The sequence below is a fragment of the Macrobrachium nipponense genome, chromosome 19 (genome assembly GCF_015104395.2).
Source record: "Macrobrachium nipponense isolate FS-2020 chromosome 19, ASM1510439v2, whole genome shotgun sequence".
Classification (NCBI taxonomy): Eukaryota; Metazoa; Arthropoda; class Malacostraca; order Decapoda; family Palaemonidae; genus Macrobrachium; species Macrobrachium nipponense.
The window spans coordinates 39,110,495-39,127,994 of record NC_061088.1 but is presented as its reverse complement, the minus strand read 5'-3'; the positions used below and the strand labels follow the sequence as shown (position 1 = coordinate 39,127,994).

The following is a 17,500-nucleotide window of genomic DNA, read 5'->3' as shown; positions in this document are numbered from 1 at the left end:
TCTCTCAAGCTTTTAGCAGCATCCCGCAGACGGCGATCGACGATGTCACTTTTATAAGTTCCTCGGTCTGTAAGGGCTTCTGCTAAGAGTAGAGGTTGAAGGGCGTCGGTGGTGTGTACATTCCCAAGGCTTTCTTGTTTCATTATCGTCTCCGTAAGATATTCTATCTCCATCCTTTTATTAAGGGGACGGGGGCGAGAGATGAAGTGGCAATTCAGGCCTTTCTTGAGTATGTCCTCTTCTTCAGGGGATGGGGTGTAGGTGGTCAAGTTAATATATTTGTCATGTTCTTGCGGCAGGATGGAGATAGAATATCGTACGGAGACGATAATGAAACAAGAAAGCCTTGGGAATGTACACACCACCGACGCCCTTCAACCTCTCCTCTTAGCAGAAGCCCTTACAGACCGAGGAACTTATAAAAGTGACATCGTCGATCGCCGTCTGCGGGATGCTGCTAAAAGCTTGAGAGAAAACGAAGACATCACCGTCAGGAGAGCCGACAAGACCGCAGCCCTAGTACTTATCAAGACTACCGAATATAGACAAAAAATCGACGAGATACTCGCCGATACCACTAAGTTTCGACGTATTACTAAGAACCCCGTAGACGACATTAAACGCGAAGCCAATAGAATCATAGAAACTGTCAACGCAGCCACTAACGCCTTACACCTCTCTAGTATTTCTGGAGATTACAACCTCGAGTACATCTACGGTAATGTGAAAACTCATAAACATGGAAACCCTTTAAGACCTATCATTAGCCAAATACCAGCACCCACATACCACCTTGCTAAACAACTAAATACTATTCTCACCCCTACATCCCCAGCACACATAGTTTGAAGTCGTCTGCGGAGTTTCTGCAAGCCTTAAGATCCGCGCCCCCTGGAGGCAGTATTGCATCGATGGATGTAGAGTCGCTGTTTACTAACGTTCCTGTAGATGAACCATCGAAATGATCCTTGAACGTGTCTACAGAGATCCATCCACCGACCCGCTGAATATCCCCGAACACGCCCTTCGCTCTCTGCTGGAAATATGCACCAAGAAGGCTCCCTTCATTAACCACCATGGCCATATGTACTTACAAATCGATGGTGTAGCGATGGGATCCCCCCTCGGGGTCCTGTTTGCGAACTTTTACATGGGCATGGTGGAGGAGCGTGTCTTTAGGAGCATTAGGAAGCCAATCTATATACGTAAGATATAATAGATGACACTTTCATCCAAGCAGGAACGAGGGAGGAGATCGAGGAAATACGTCAAGCCTTCCACACCAACAGCCGTTTACGATTTACCATCGAATATAGCCGTGATGGCCGTCTTCCCTTCCTGGGACGTCCTGGTTGACAGAAGGAGGGTGCGTTCGCTACACGGGTTTACACGAAGCCCACGAACCTGGGAATGTGTCTGAACGGCGAGAGTGAATGCCCTGAACTCTATAAGGACACCACCATCAGCGCCTACGTCAGGAGAGCTCTTTCCCATTGTTCAACATGGGCAGACACCCATAAGGAGATGGAACGTGCAAGCCCAGGTCCTAGTAAACAACGGACACACCAACCGAAGCATCCAGAACGTCTTCAGGAAGAGCATGGAAGAATGGTACCTACAGGAACCCCGCCCAGACCCCCAGCAGAAAATTAATTTTTTCCTACAAGGGCACCTTCCATCGGCGGTATAAAGAAGACGAGCGAGCCCTACGGGAAATAATCAGGAATCACGTTTCCCCGACCGACAACAACAAGCAGATCAACTTGATCATATTTTATACAAGTAAAAAAACATGCAGTCTTATTATGAAAAATAACCCCGCACCGTTGCAGGATCCCTTGAAGAGGACGAACGTCATTTACAGATACACGTGCCCAATCCGAGGATGCCTCGGAACTTACATCGGGATGACGTCAATGCGCCTCTCCAAGAGGATCTCCTGTCACGCGCAGGAAGGAGCGGTATTTAATCATGCAAGGACTGCCCATAATAAAAGAATCCGACGCAGCGACATCGTCGGTAACTTCGAGGTTATCGACCAGGCACCCGATCTGCGTCGTTTGCGAATCTTAGAAGCGCTGCACATCGGGAGGGAGAAGCCCAGTTTGAACATCACACAGGAGACCTTCCTCCTCCCCACCGCCGTCAGGAGAGCAGCAGACACCGCCCCACAACGACCATCGCACCAGAGGGATCCTGAGGATGATAGAAGCATTAGCTCTCATCCTTGAGGACGTCCCTAGTAACCCTGAGGGTGATCGCAGCTCAAGCTCTCGCCCTGAGGACGACCTGGTAGCACGCCCTTCGAGGGGACCTCCACCATCACCAATAAGGATGAGGCTCCGCCCACGAAGAGGACAGCCAACCAGCAACGGGCCCCCTGATGACATCGCTCGTGACGTCACAGGTATTGCCCAATGAAAAGTGAGGAATCGGGTACCTGTTTCTTCAAGCCAACCGAATGCAATAAATAGCGTGAATACATCTGACACAGACCATTGCACTCAGCGATCCCGTCCCGAAGATGGCCAAACGAGGTGGCCGAAACATGTAGACGCCTTGAAAACCAGAAAAGAAGAAGAAATAACAAGAAATACCGGATAGACCCCTGACGACTACGGCCTGTTCCCACCGACCTACGAAACCCACCTGTATACCTGTTGACGACCCCAGCCTGTCCCTGATAACCAGTTTTGCTTTTGATAACACCAGCCCGCCCGAAATTTCCGTTGACGACCTACAGCACGATGAACATTGGACAGCTGCTTTATAATACCAGCGTGCCAGAAAGGAAAAATCATAAGGAGAATTGAAAGAATATTGTATAAAATCAATTCTGTGAATTCTGCCATTATTTTTAATAAAATAATAATAATAATAATATTAATAATAATAATAAATAATAATAATAATAATAATAATATGCTTTATTTCAGCTCGGGGCCATATGCATTGAATATACAAAATACAGACAGTAACATACACAATCTACATACAGGAGACATGATAAAATAGAAAAAGAAAATGAATAATCGGCACTTATCCACAAAATAGCTGAGGTAGAATAAAAGATAGTAATAATAATACTGGTAATAACAGTAATAATATTGGTGAGGCAAAAAAGATATGCATTGAGAGTAATAACAGTTAGTGAACATATTATATAACTTATATTTCAACTAGAGACCTTAGGTAGTTACAGTAGTCAGGTCCAGAGGGCTAAATACATAAATTGAATGTAAAAAAAACTTTAACTTGATAGTAATCACAGTAATAATGAAAAATTAAAATATCAGCAATAAATGTAATAATGACAAAAACTGCAGATGACATCTTGCCAATACAGATTAAGTCCTTTAGGGGACAAAGGCCTCATTTTCCCATCTTTCCCACAATTTAGATTTTCTTCTTGCTTCACTCCTTAGGATGCTTTGTATGAGCGAGTTGCTGCTGTTTCTCACTCGGGTTACCAGACTGGACATTGTTCGCCTAACAATGATTTTCAAATTGTCCAGGTGGTTTTCTATGAACATCTGCGTGGCGGAGTGGTAGCGGGAAGTGTTTGTGAGGAGTCTCAGAATGTCATTGTGCACAACAGTGATGTGTCTCATAGTCTCTCGGGTATAGTTCATCCAGAGGGAACACCCATAGATACTGTAGCAGTACGAGGGGAAGAGCAGCAGTTTCACGTCTCGCTGACAGAAGGCAAACCTCCTTGAAATCATGTTGCCAGCTGCACATAGTTTACGACGCCTCTGTTCAATGTCTGCCATATCTTTTCGGTCGTCGGTGATAATGTGACCCAAATACGGAAATTCGTGCACAAATTACAGCCGATGGTTTCCAAGGAAAATTTGAGGTTCTGCAATATGCTTAAGCGATCTCGGGAGCAGCGACATGCACTGGGTCTTGGTTTCGTTGTAGATTATATCAAATTCCTCTGCATATTGGCGGCAAGTGTCGATGAGTCGTTGGAGACCTTGCACTGATGGGGAAATCAGAACCACATCGTCGGCGTAACAGAGGTTGTTTACAATTGTTTCATTGACAGTGCATCCGATTGGGAGTGAGTTCAGTTTGACACTCAAGGCATCTGTGTACGTATTAAACAGGTATGGAGAGAGAATTTCCCCTTGCTGAATCCCGTTTAGGGAGCCGAAGGTGTAAGATAATACGTTACCCCATTTGACACAGAATTGCTGTGTGGAGAACCAGCAATGTAAAATGCCAATTAGATACAAGGGTGTGCTCCTTTTATGCAGCTTCAGGAAGAGCTTCAGGTAGTTTACTCTGTCAAATGCTTTTCTCACATCTACAAAACAAAGGAAAGCAGGAGAGGCTGATGATAGGTATTAGTTCAACAATTCTTTCAGTATGAAGATACAGGTGTCGGTTGAGTTTGCTTTAAACCCAACTGGTTGTCAGTGGTGTGTAGAAAGGGGAGAAGTCTCACTAGAAGAACAGACTCAAGTATCTTCGATGTGATTGTTGTGAATGCAATTGGCCGGTAGTTGCCAGGGTCAGCTGCATCCTTTAGCTTGTTAATGATTAATGGTATCAAGTGAACTAAGAGTAGGGAGTCTGGAAGAAACTGATGAATTATGCCCTCATTGAATAGGGCAGCTAGCAAAATGTAAATTATCGGATGGCAGAATTTGAAGGCCTCTGCAGGAAGACCATCACAGCCGGGCGATTTATTATTAAGTAGGCTGTTTATGGCATCGCTAACAACCTGGCGTAATACGGTCTGCAAAATGAAATTGAATGTTGTCAGTAAGGAGGTTATCTACATCCCTTCGGGAATCTTGATCATTTATGCAATTCAGGATATTGTTGAAGTGATCATCCCACATACTTGCGATAGCTTCGTCTCCGACTGCTTCCCCTACTCTCTGTGAGAGCTTTTTAGTTTTGGGATTTAAGGACTGGATATCTTTCCAAAGACGAGGATAATCACCAGGTTCTAAGTTTCTAGATATTGCATCGGCTCTTAGTTGTTTTTCATTTAACCTGCAATGCTTAAGAGCAAGTTTGAACTGCGCTCTCGCCTGTCTCATTAGTAATGCAGTGTGTCCTTCCCTGGGGCTACCATTTTGCCTCCATAGTAAAAACATTTCTCGTGAGTATGTATACAGATCTTTAACCAAGTCATTCCATACAGGTATATTACGAGAATTACCTTGACAAAATCTGTAGGCAGTCCTGCCCGAAGCAAGCATAACGGAGATTATGTTCGAAAAGAATTCATTCAGATCCCTCCCGTGGTGGTCGTTTCTACAATTTGTATTAGTACAAAGAAAGGCATCAGCCGGTTGAACTATTGACCGCTACCTGGTTTCCATGGTCGCCCTAAAGTATCTGGTTTTCTGTTGGTTTTTAAAATCCCAGTTTACTGTTGGTGGGCGAACAGTTAGGGGGTTCACGGTAGGGAGGGCTGGTGTACTGAATGACACCTGTAATGGGATGTGATCGTAGCCCGTTGCAAGATCATAGCGAATATTGCAGGTCATAATAGAATCATGAAGTTGTGGAGATGTGATGCAGTGGTCCAGCCAGGAAGTTGTAATATATATATATATATATATATATATATATATATATATATATATATATATATATATATATATATATATATATATATATATATATATATATATATATATATATATATATATATATATATATATATATATATATATATATATGTATATATATATATATATATATATATATATATATATATATATATATATATATATATATATATATATATATATATATATACTATATATATATATATATATATATATATATATATATATATATATATATATATATATATATATATATATATATATATATATATATATATATATATATATATATATATATATATATATATATATATATATATATATATATATATATATATATATATATATATCATATATATATTTATATGTGTGTGTGTGTGTGTATAATCAAATAATAATCATAAATGTTGCCCATAAAAGCATCAGAGAAGGTAGATTTTACAGCTGTATATTACAGAGACTACTACTTCCTTTCAAAGGACAGGAAATGGATTGAACGGTACGTAACAGTGGTGTTTCACAACTAAAAGAATGTTCAAGAAGTCGGCCAATGCGTCACTCCTGTTGAAAGTTTATTCTTAACCTTGTTCACCGTTGGTGGAAGAGGATTTTATCTGCCAGTCTGAATGTCAGGCTTCCTTTGAGAGGTTTGTCGTATTTCATTGTATGATCAAAAGGGAGCAACGTAGCGGCCAACTTCTGGAACATTTCTTCAGCCATATAAATTTAGAAAGATTATAGCTTTCGTCCATCCTTCTGCGGACTTGATCACTAACTAAATGAGAGACATAACATTGGTAAGAAATCCAAATAAATATAATCAAACCAAGAAGATAAACAAGGTTAAACTATGCGAACAAGTCATTGGGTCGTATTCCTTTCCAGAATTCACTGTGATCTTTGAGGCCATTGCCAATCATACTTGGGATTCTGATCATGCCATATACTTCAAGGGAGGAAAAGTTATATATAAGAGTGTGGATAGGACCACTAGGAGGATTGTGGAAGGGGCTCTCATCACTTTGAATCACACCTTTGAGGGGAATACTGGCATTTTGAACAACTTACTTTAGAGTGAAGAAATTTGCAAAAGGGCCAGAATTAAGAACTTCAGAAATGTATATAGCATTCTTCATTCTGATCTACAAACTACATTTTTGGATAATGCCCCTCAAGATGTCTTTCAGGAAGAAGACCGACGTTTTGTCCTGCTTCAAAAATCACAGAGAATCCTGGAAAGGAATTGACTTGTTCACACATTTTAACCTTGTTTACCTTCTTTGTTTGTTTATATTTATTTGGATTTCTTCACCAGTGTTATCGAAGAGACGTCGACACTCAGGCCTGAGATGGCGAATTCTCTTCAGATAGCGCTGTAGCACTCCGACAGGACAAAGTAGCATCTCTTCCGCATCGTTACCAGTAAAGTCCTCTAGGGAGGGGATCTCGAAGAACTCCAAACCCTATCATCAGGGACCAAAGGGTTCTGAGTCTTCACTACAAAATCTGGAATGAAATCGAGCGCAACCGGTCCCCATCCCCTTGAGTGTTTATCATTAATTGAGAGACCATGAAGTTCCCCTACTCTCTTCGCCAATGCCAGGGCCAGAAGAAAGATGGTCTTCAGGGTCAGATCCTTGTCTGACAACTCCTGGAAAGGCTCGTAGGGTCTACGAGTCAAACTCCTTAAGACAAGAGTCACGTCCCACTCAGGGGTCCTGAATTCCTTGGGTGGGCAAGCTCCTCATCAGGAGGGATATTTCCATGGAAGAGGAAATATCCACCCCTCGCAGCTTAAGGACTAAAGCCAAAGCAGCTCTATATCCTTTAACTACCGATACGGAGAGGAGCTTCTTTCGGCGATGAAAGACTAGAAAATCCGCTAGCTGCTGAAGAGGTTGAGAGTCTGAAGCAAAGTGCCCTGAATTGGAACACCGTTCCATCGAGGATAAAGTAAAGGTACTTCCTGGAGGACTGATGGATGGGTAATTGAAAGTATGCATCCCTCAGATCCACTGAAAGCATGAAATCATTCTCCCTGAAGGAATCGAGCACTGAGCACGCCGTTTCCATCGTGAACCAAGTCTGGCAAACAAATCTGTTTAAAGGAGAGAGATCTGTCACCGCTCTCCAGGCCTCCGTAGAATTCTCGACCAGGAAAAGACGGCATAATTTCTACAACTCCCTTGCTCAGCATCGTCTGCACTTCTTACTTGAGTGCTACATCCCTAGTCGAACCAGGAATGTAAGTCTGAAGATGGACCAGGTGGGGAGTGAGCGTTGGCCTCTACAATAAGGGGAGAAGATATCCCTCCCGAGGTACATCTACTTCCCAGGTCTCGGCTCCGTAGCGCTGTCATGTTGCTCTATGGCTCACCAGGCAACCCCCACTTTTGGCAGCAGCTGAGGAGGAACGCCGTCCCTAGCATTTCCCCTTCTTTCCCTTTTGCTTAACCCCCTTTCTGTGAGGTGAGGGGGTCTGAAACTCACCTCTTGAAGTGAAACAGGAAGGCTGGGTCTTTCCCCATGCACCCTTCGACGGTACCGACGTCTTAGGGGCGGGGGAAGAGCTAGCTAAGCTCCAAGGCTTAGCCGCAGTTGAACGGGACTGCCCAGAAGTCTTTGTAACTGCCTGGTGTACTAGGCGGTCGCTGTCTTCAGCTCTCCACTTTTCCACCGCAGCTTCTACCATCTCTCTAGGGAAGAGAGAAGAGGAACCCAGCAACGGTTCATTCCTGAGACCCATTGCCAACTTGTGACCAGCCACCCTAGTTATCTGAATCAGGACAGCGTCCCTCTCCTCAGCGCCAGGTTGGCCCACAGGTTAGCAGTCTGGTGGGTTAGGTAGGAGATCGCCCTACCTCCAGATTGACAGAGTCTCCCAAAAGCTGATTCTTCCCCAGGAGCTATAGGTCCCAAGGAAGCTGTGACCCTGGATACTGTGAGTGACCACAGATCCAGCAAGGAGATGGCCTGGAAGGCTGCCACAGTGCAGGTGTTGAAGAGGCAAGCCCGGAGTTAGCCGAGCCAACTGTGGGTCAACCTGTTTGGTTGTATAGTGGTCTGACGAAGCCACGTAAAAGCTCCGCTGATGAGGCAGAGGAGGGGGAAGCAACTTGTCTGACTGGCCGCCTAAGTGAAACTTCTTGTCCTGAAACAATAACGTTCACCTGGTCCAACACACTGTAAACCAAGGAAGACCAAGGTAGCACTACCAATGCTCTAGGTTCCTTTTTTGGACCCCAGAGCGACTCCAACCTCAATGGACAGTCGGAGGGGGCAACCATTGATCCTTCCCTGAAGTCATTATGCCAAAGGATCAGTGCAATTACCTCTACAAAAGACCTCTGTATCTTGGGGGTGACTGCGTCCTGAGGCGATGGACCGTCAGGTCCATCCAGACCGAGCCCCTCCTGAGACACTCTTCCTACAGCTGGAAGACCCTCGCCACCCCCCCAAGATCTCCTCTAACCACTTGAGCGTATGACCTGTCTGGTCCTAAGACTGAACCAGGTACAGAGGCTTCCGTAGCTGGACTGAGAGGAGTGCACTCCTCACGGTACCCCCTAGTAGCCTCGCTCCTCCTGGTGTATCCCGAGGAGGTTGAAGGGACAGGTGAAGCAGATCTGATGCTCCAGCTCTGTCTACAAGCAGAACCGGTGGACAGAGAGGGCTGAAGGCGAGCACCAACCAGCGGTGATGACTGGTCTGCAGGTCTAGACTATTGGTCTCCATGATGAGAAGCACTGGTCCTAGGACGGTAGCGTCGACCTCTCACGTCAGGTGAGCTGCTACCAGCCGACTGGACCATCTAATCATGCTGATGTGATCGACGGTTGGGTGATGGGTATAGTCCACCGGCGAGGTGAGACCGAGCACCATCCTCAGGATGCGTCATGGTCCCAGAAATGGCCGAAGCTGCTCCCGGGAACATGGGGGACGTCCGAACCACATTGAGAGTGAACTTCTATCACCAGAAATACACATCTCTCTCTCCTCAATGGAATGGCAAGAATCGAACTCGCGACCACCGAGGTGGGGCGCCAACACTATACCAACCAAGCCACTGAGGCGCTGGGCGAGCTCTTGGGGCACTCAAAGTCCGGCAGAGGAGTGAGAACAGCATAACCTGGGGGAGAGGAATAAAGTTTCTACCTTTGATGTAAGCGATACTGGCGCTTGAACCATAGAAGTGGGTGTTACCGAGGTAACATGCTGGGTATACACCAGGTTTGGTGGTGCCGCATACCTCGGTGTTGACACTGTTGTGGTCATCCTTGACTCCACCACATGGAACCGCTGCTAAGTAGTGAAGCAGTCCCCTTATGGCTGGAGTGCCAGGTAGGTTCAGCATTCACCATACGTGTTGTAGATCCCCACCCACGGAGGCAGGCAAACCTGAGGAAGAAGCCAAAGTCGGGTTAATGGGGGGAATTCCTGTTTGCTCAGAGGGGGAAGGATCCCCCGCTGAGCGGACAGAAGTTCCCGAGTAGAACTCCAGATCGGCATGTCTCCCCCTTTCCTCTGCACTCGACAGATAGAGGGAAGAGGTGGAGAGAGACATGTCCCCCGAATAGGAGAGAATGAGGCTTGGGAGTATGCGGGGAGGAAGGAAAGAAGATGACTCATCGGTCACCAAAGGAGTTGAGGGAGAGCTTTCTGACAATGCCTTGGCAGACCTACACGGCTTCTTCCTATATTTGTATCTCTTCCACTGCTCCTCCGACCAAGAGATACAAGTGTCACAGGTCAATTCTCTATTGCATTTATGCCCTCGGCATCTTGCACAGGGGGTGTGAGGGTCTACATCATCTCTGGAGCGAAACACTCCGCATTTCCTGCCCCCCACTCCAAGGCATACTCTCCAGGTAGATGGGGGGGGGGGGGGGGGGGGGGGGGTGGCGAGCAGGCTTATCTGATTCGTGGGTTTGTGTTACTAACAAACACACAAATAAAAATCAAATAAACATAAATATACATAAAAGAAAGAAAGGAAATAAAAAATCAGCAATCTCATGACAGAGGCGGACAGAGAGGGAACGTCTGTCTGCATGCGAATGGCGGTCGAAAGCAAAGTGGAATGTTTACGTCCAGTCGGGCGGGACTCCCAACTAGCGGACAAGCAGTTACTGCCTAACTACCTTGTTATAGAATCTTACGACCGAGTTCCAGCTGGCACTGAAAGTAATTCCTTATGTAAAGGAACGATGGTTTGTACAACGTGGAGGCACAACTCTATTGTTTTCTCTTTAAAAAAATTCATGGGTAAATAAAACTTGGAATGTTAAATTTGTTTTTACTTAAATTACTTGCATGAAAAATAATATATCTGCATAACACGAGTGATAAAATGTTCTGTTAGCGAACATAATAGTTTTATTTATGACCAAATTTTATTTTAATTAATTGTAAGTGTAAGCTGCAATGGCTGTTGAATTATTGAAGTCTTAACGTAAAGACATTATTTGCCATTTAACATAAAGAGAAAATAAAGTTTGGGGCGTGGGAGAATTTAAATAGCTCCTTTGTTTAAGTCCAAATTTACCTTAATTCTCTTATTCACCATCAGAATTATGTATTACAGATTCTCTCTCTCTCTCTCTCTCTCTCTCTCTCTCTCTCTCTCTCTCTCTCCTCCAGGAACTCAACAACTATGGAGGGTTACACTTACATTTAGTTAAAATAAAATGTAGTCATAAATAAAATTTTTAGGTCTGTAACAGAGCAATTTAACTCTTGTTAAGAAAACATAGCAAAATGTTTATTGCAATGAGTTCCCAGCATTAACTAATAAGAGGAAAAATCGGAGCATTACTGAAGCCCAATGTCAAAAATTCTGCACACTTCCCAGCAAGGCATTTCTGCACATTACATTTCACAGATTAAACGTGATGTTATGATAATTTCACCACTACAAATAGTTTAGAAGAAGAATTTCTGAAGGTATATGTTAGGTCCTAAGTTTAAAATAAAGCTTGTATGATGAAGCAGTTTACAATTTATTTAAATATAAACCAATTTCCAATTAATAGAAGCCAACTGTCAAGAATACTTGACATTCAAACTCCAACTAGAGCTGTCTCCTTATAACACCCATTAAAAATGCATTATTTGCCTGGTCATAAGCAACAATGTGTGAAGGATTTTCAGTAAGATTTTTAAGCAGCTGTTGTAATAAATTGGACGCGATAGCTCATGAAATTTACCCATAACTTCAGAAGTTTCCAAGAAACAGAACTTCTGGTCACTCGGTGGCTTGCTGATGCCACGTTTTCAGAGTTGAATGTATAAAACTTTTATGGTGTGGAGGGCATGATCTCTCTAAGAAAATGGGATATTTATATGCCATAACTACTGAATTTTTCAGCTGAGAGGGTTGTCCAGTATTGAGGACACTACTTAGGGCTGGGTACGAAGGGGATATATGTATATACACACAAACTTAATAGGACTATTTTTTACAAGCATTCTGCGAGGAAGGGTTCGAGCAAGTAGGAGAAAAATGCTTGAAGTTCGAGACCGAATTTCGACTGACTTTCGCCGAAGCTCACGAGTTCTGTCGCGAACAGCATGGGGCAACTTTGGCTCTCATTGACTCAGCTCGACACTTCAAGGCTATCATCGACCACATCATCACAAATGGTATATTTTCTACTTGAAAAACTAGCTGTTGATTTTTCTAAATTTAGAATTAAGCCACCAGAATATAAACAGAAATGACCTAAGACAATTAAATGACTCACACTATTGAGAATTGAGAAAAATGATCTAAAACATATATTCAAAGTTGAAATAATGAAAGTATACTGAGAAACTTTCAAGACCTAGAACGTAATTCCACTCGTAAGTTTTATTCCTCATCAGAGATAATCACAAGCGGTACTCCTCTCTGAAATAGTATTTTTATCATTGGATTTTGCTCCATGTCGGAATTCTTCGTTAAAGGTGTGGAATAATAGCATCTCTTTGGCTTACAAGAATTCTTTGCAGTATTTCCTCGACTTTTCAGTTGCATTGCTTTTTCCTATGTTTTTCTTAATGGTCCCTTCCAAACGGGTTATTGCTCTGATTTTCGTGAAATATTTATGAGTAAACCCTCGTTTCTTGTTCCATGGGTCTAAAATGACTCGGTCGTTCTAGGTAGAAAAAACTTAGGATACTAATCATTATTCTGTTTCATCAAAAATGCTAGACTTCCTCTCCGGCACTGCTAATAGTAACTTCTTTGGCACTGTTGATAGTAACTTTTAACTTTCATCAGGAGCAAAAGACTTCCTCGTAGAAATTATAAACAATAGATTAATTTCTTTTTTCATGAAGATTCCAAGACTCCCGTCTAGGGTTTGTAAACATAGTCTTTTTATCACATGGAATAAAAAAATTTTCTCTTCCGAGAAGTAACGAATAGTAACTATCGGGATCATAAACTTTAACATATTTCTTCATCTATCAGGAATGAAAGAATCCTTCTGGATTGACGGAACCGACAGAGGGCACGAAGGCCAATGGACCTCGAAAGAAGGTCAAGGTTTCCCAATGGGAACTCCCTTCTGGGCAGGCTATCAAGAATATCAAGAGCCCAACGGAGGAACAAAAGAGAACTGTGCACATATCAACAACGGTCAGAGTTTCTATATTAATGACTTAGACTGTAATTCAGCCTTTTGGTTCATATGCGAACAAGCAAATAACTACGACAGATATCACAGAAGTAAGTATAGGTGCCTGAAAATTTTATAATATGAGAAATGGTTTTAACAGAATTTTGTTTGGAAAGGTTTACAGAAAAAGAACTAGAATTTATTTTTACGTAGATTATGCCGTATAAGAGTACATGTCCACTTACAGTTCCTCCTCCGTAATTATGTAAGTAAAGTTTTTGTAAAAAAGTTATGGTCAAAGATTTTTAGTGCACAATAAATTAGGAAAGTGCAGTTGCAGAAAATGCTTAGATATTTACCCAGGATATTCATCATTTGCAAAAGAAAAGCCGCATTCATACCAAATCATGGCCACTTTTCTATGCGACTATCAAGTTCATAATCCCTAAATCCATAAACAAAGTTGGACTGGAATGGACTGCTGAACTGCAACAACTCAAGGAGAAGGGAGCAAAAGAAAATACCCCATAGCTTAAACCTTTACTATACATTTGTTATATACAATAATTACATCGAGCCCAAGTTTTAGGAAGCACAGGCATCACAAATGATCATTACAATATATTACAATTATATTCAGATATCCTTAAGTTCAACAGAATGATCAATACAATCAGCAGAATACACTGACAAAGTAAAACAGACAGCAGCAGGAATGAGTAAATATGAGATTCATCAACCGTACTCTTTCATTATCAATATAACAATAGTAAACACGAGCCCATACACTTGTTGATTTCAAATTATTAACAACATTAATAAGAGCCATACTCTCTCTCATCACCAACACTGCATAACCAGGCAACGGACCATCATACACAAAGTGAAATAAACCAAAATTACTCAAGAGCCATACACTGCTCCTCCAACATATCAAAAGGAAAACCATATCATAAATAGAGTAATCATCCAGAATCACACTCTACGATCCTCAAGGAACATCATAGTACACTGCAGATGGTGTCGATGCGACAGCCGCTTCGGTGCCCCGGATGAATATTTCTCAAAAACTGGTAACCATGGTTTGGTCACCATCTCGACCTGGGGGCTGGATTGACGTCAGGTGATCCACACCTGCCTTATCAGGACCATCATCATCAACTACATGATACTCGGAAAACTGCTGCTACTCGTTCTCGACTGCATCACGAGACCCTGTCAATCTGCCTTTCAAAACCTGACTGAAGATGAAAAACACAGAGACGAACGTAACCTCACCTTCTCACGCAAAACACAGGAGGGCAGGGTTAACAAATGATTACGGCTGTTTCAAATTAACAACTGAAAACCTAACAGTCACTGTTAATCCTTCTCATTCAGTACAATGGAATCAATGAGGGGTTTTAACCAGAAGCTGATAGTTGAGACCTGATACCCTTATCAAACCCAAGAAAAAGAAAGTAAAGGAAAAAAAGTAAGTCTTCACTCCAAAATAGGAAATGGTAGGAGAACGAGAGGACTAAAGGTTGGGAGATGAAGGAAAAACAACCTTGAAACGTGTAATTCAAAAATTACTTAAATCCACAGAATAAATTAAAAATGTGGGGGCTTGATGTGTCTTACGAGGTCTCCTGAGAGAAGTAAGGACTCTGTTTAAGCTAAGTGATACGCTGCCCTAGATAGTACTTGCTACAGAAAACAAAAAAATAAGCATGTAGAGATGGGATAAGCATGGGGTCACTAATGTGATCCCTGCCTTTGATTTACTCATATCGAGAATGCAAGTAAGTGATGCAGTAACCAAAAATATGATATGAATCTTCAAAACAGTGAAGGAAAAGTTAAACAAACTCTTAACAGCCTGTATGAAGGGAAGCGCTTGCAATTTTTAATAAAATTTCAGTGTTTAAAAACGAGTTAGCTACTTGAGGTATGCAGACTTCAAGAAATGTTTGAAGAAATCTGACCACGCAAAACATTCATAGAATTAAGAAGTTAATTGAAGTACTGAAAGGGAGAAAAGACAGAAAGAAGAATAAATGTTTTGGAGTTTGTGAATATGACTACGAGAGATCCCCATTCCGATATTATACTTTCAAGATCATAGCTGATGGATGAAAGAAGAGATTCGAGTTTGAGTATGAACAACGGCTATTATGCATGGATAAATCATTGGCAAAAGCACGAACTTAAAATTTCAAATCCCAGAAAAAGTGTGGTGAAGCCAGCAGAACAATAGAGAGCAGAAGAAGTACTGATAGGAGCAAAGTGACTATCAAAAGCAAATAATCTAAAGAGGTTAAATGAAAATCTAGATGAGTAATGCCAAGAGGAGTTAGGTCAGTGATGAAAGACATATGGGATGTGTACATTGTACTAATTTCTTCATTTTTCCCAGATGAGTCAGCTTCTGAGCTTCTGTGTCCATTACACTACACTGCTCTTGGTGGCAAATGTATATCATTCCTGAATGAATATGCAGTTCCATGGAGTGAAGCAAATCTGCGGTGTGGGGATCTGGAGCACCCAGGAGAACTGGCTATCGTGGATGATATTGAATTATTAAGAGCAATATGGGTTTATCTTAATGAAGAATGTAAGTGAAAAAACTGTGTGAATTGATTTTTTGTCTACAGAGGTATAATTGGTTATTTTGCTCCATCTTAATTTCTTCTTCTCCTTTCTCATCTGTGATATTTACACATGTCTTCATAAAGTGATAAAAATAGGTAATAAAATAATAGCGATGATAAAACTAAGCATAATGGCTGCATCATTAGAATTAAGTTCATGCATTATCTTTTCTCTTCTTATTACTTCTTTATCTGTGGCATACAAGAGAAAAGTAGGTAGCTGATATTTATGTTCCATTGTTGGTGAAAAATACTTAAAAGTCACAAGGATGCTTATTTGTGAAAAAAAATTCACAAGCAAAATATGCAGATACAGGTCTAAGTAGAAGGTAGGTCAGTTATGGTTAGCAGCAGAAGAGGGAAGTCCAGTGGTTGGTGGTGGTAATCTTCAAAGCATAAATGAAGTTACTTGGTGTTTTGCATCAACTTTTATTCACTTCTTAGGGTGGTCGGGATCACAATGGATATGAACACTTGAAAGGATAATGGAGTTATTATCCTGTTCTGTGAGTGGTAAAGTATTGAAGTGATGGTTATGAAACATAAATCACTTTTACACATGATGGTCATATTGATGCTGCTGTTGTGAATGGAAGTGCAAAGGGAAGCTAGGCCCATCCTGTGGTGGGAGGGAATTGTGTGGGCGTAGGGAGGAGGAATGTTTATTTGGTTGTATTTAGGGAGGTAATCTAATACAGGTCTTCAAGATCCTCCAGGATAGGTATGTGGTGTTTTTGGCCAGGTGCACAATTTATAATATTGATGCTGTTAATAAAGGCTTGGTTTGTCAATGAAGTGTTGTGTGTTTCACATCTATGTTTCTTGATGGTACCTACAATCTTGATTTGGCAAGAGGTACATTCTAAGAAGCACAGGGAGCCATTACTATGGACACAGCATTAGAAAGCCATATTGGTCCTCTCCAGAGTGGTATTTCTATCAGTATAGCATATTACTGAATTAATCTTCTTATATGATACTGTAGAGGTGATATTAACCGACACATTCCTAAGAAGGTCACACTGATCTTTTTTATTTTTGTTGTGAACATAGACCTTATGATAGAGTTTGATATCTAAATGGGTGGCTGTATTGGGAAGCAATGTTTGGTGGCATCACTAGTTGAAAGTCTTTTGTAACAACCTGGTCCATTTGCCTGTTGAAAATGAAAATTATTCCCAAGTACCTGGGATAATCTCTCCAATTCACCTTGTGTATTTTACCATGAAGAGCTGTGAGAGAAGGCCTTCTGGCTAGGCACTCATTACGGTGTCCTTATAATATCACTCAGGGCAGTCTTTCGGCCTTCTCAGGCAAAAATCCAAGGGTAAAAGGTTTCATGTAAATTGTTGGTACTGTTCCCCAGTCAGTTTCAGTGATTAGAGTATCCAGCAATGAGAGCCTTGTTTTAGGCATTTCTTCTATACCTCCATGGTATAGGCAAATAGTATTGATGCTACACTTGCCATATGTGGTAGGTTTCCATAGGTGGGAGAAGCATGTTCCTCAAGAATCCCTATACACGAATTTGTGAAAAGCATGCCTGGAGGGAAACCCACGCTGACATTGCTTTCCTCTATGGGTGGGAAGGGGGCCCTTTTTGTTTATAAATATAAATGGTCAGTTAGATATGGCCAACGTAGCTCAGCTATTTTTAGCCATAGGACCAACC

The 17,500-nt window shown here is 42.0% G+C and overlaps 1 protein-coding gene across 1 annotated transcript in view; it reads left to right on the top strand.

Moving 5' to 3' along the window:
• Window positions 1–17,500, top strand: part of LOC135216408 (C-type mannose receptor 2-like) — a 32,419-nt gene that overhangs the window by 8,417 nt on the left and 6,502 nt on the right. The window contains exons 3-5 of the mRNA XM_064251702.1: window positions 12,060–12,236; window positions 13,048–13,305; window positions 15,594–15,791. Coding sequence (XP_064107772.1) covers window positions 12,060–12,236; window positions 13,048–13,305; window positions 15,594–15,791 — 633 coding nt within the window. The remainder of the gene's footprint in view (window positions 1–12,059; window positions 12,237–13,047; window positions 13,306–15,593; window positions 15,792–17,500) is intronic.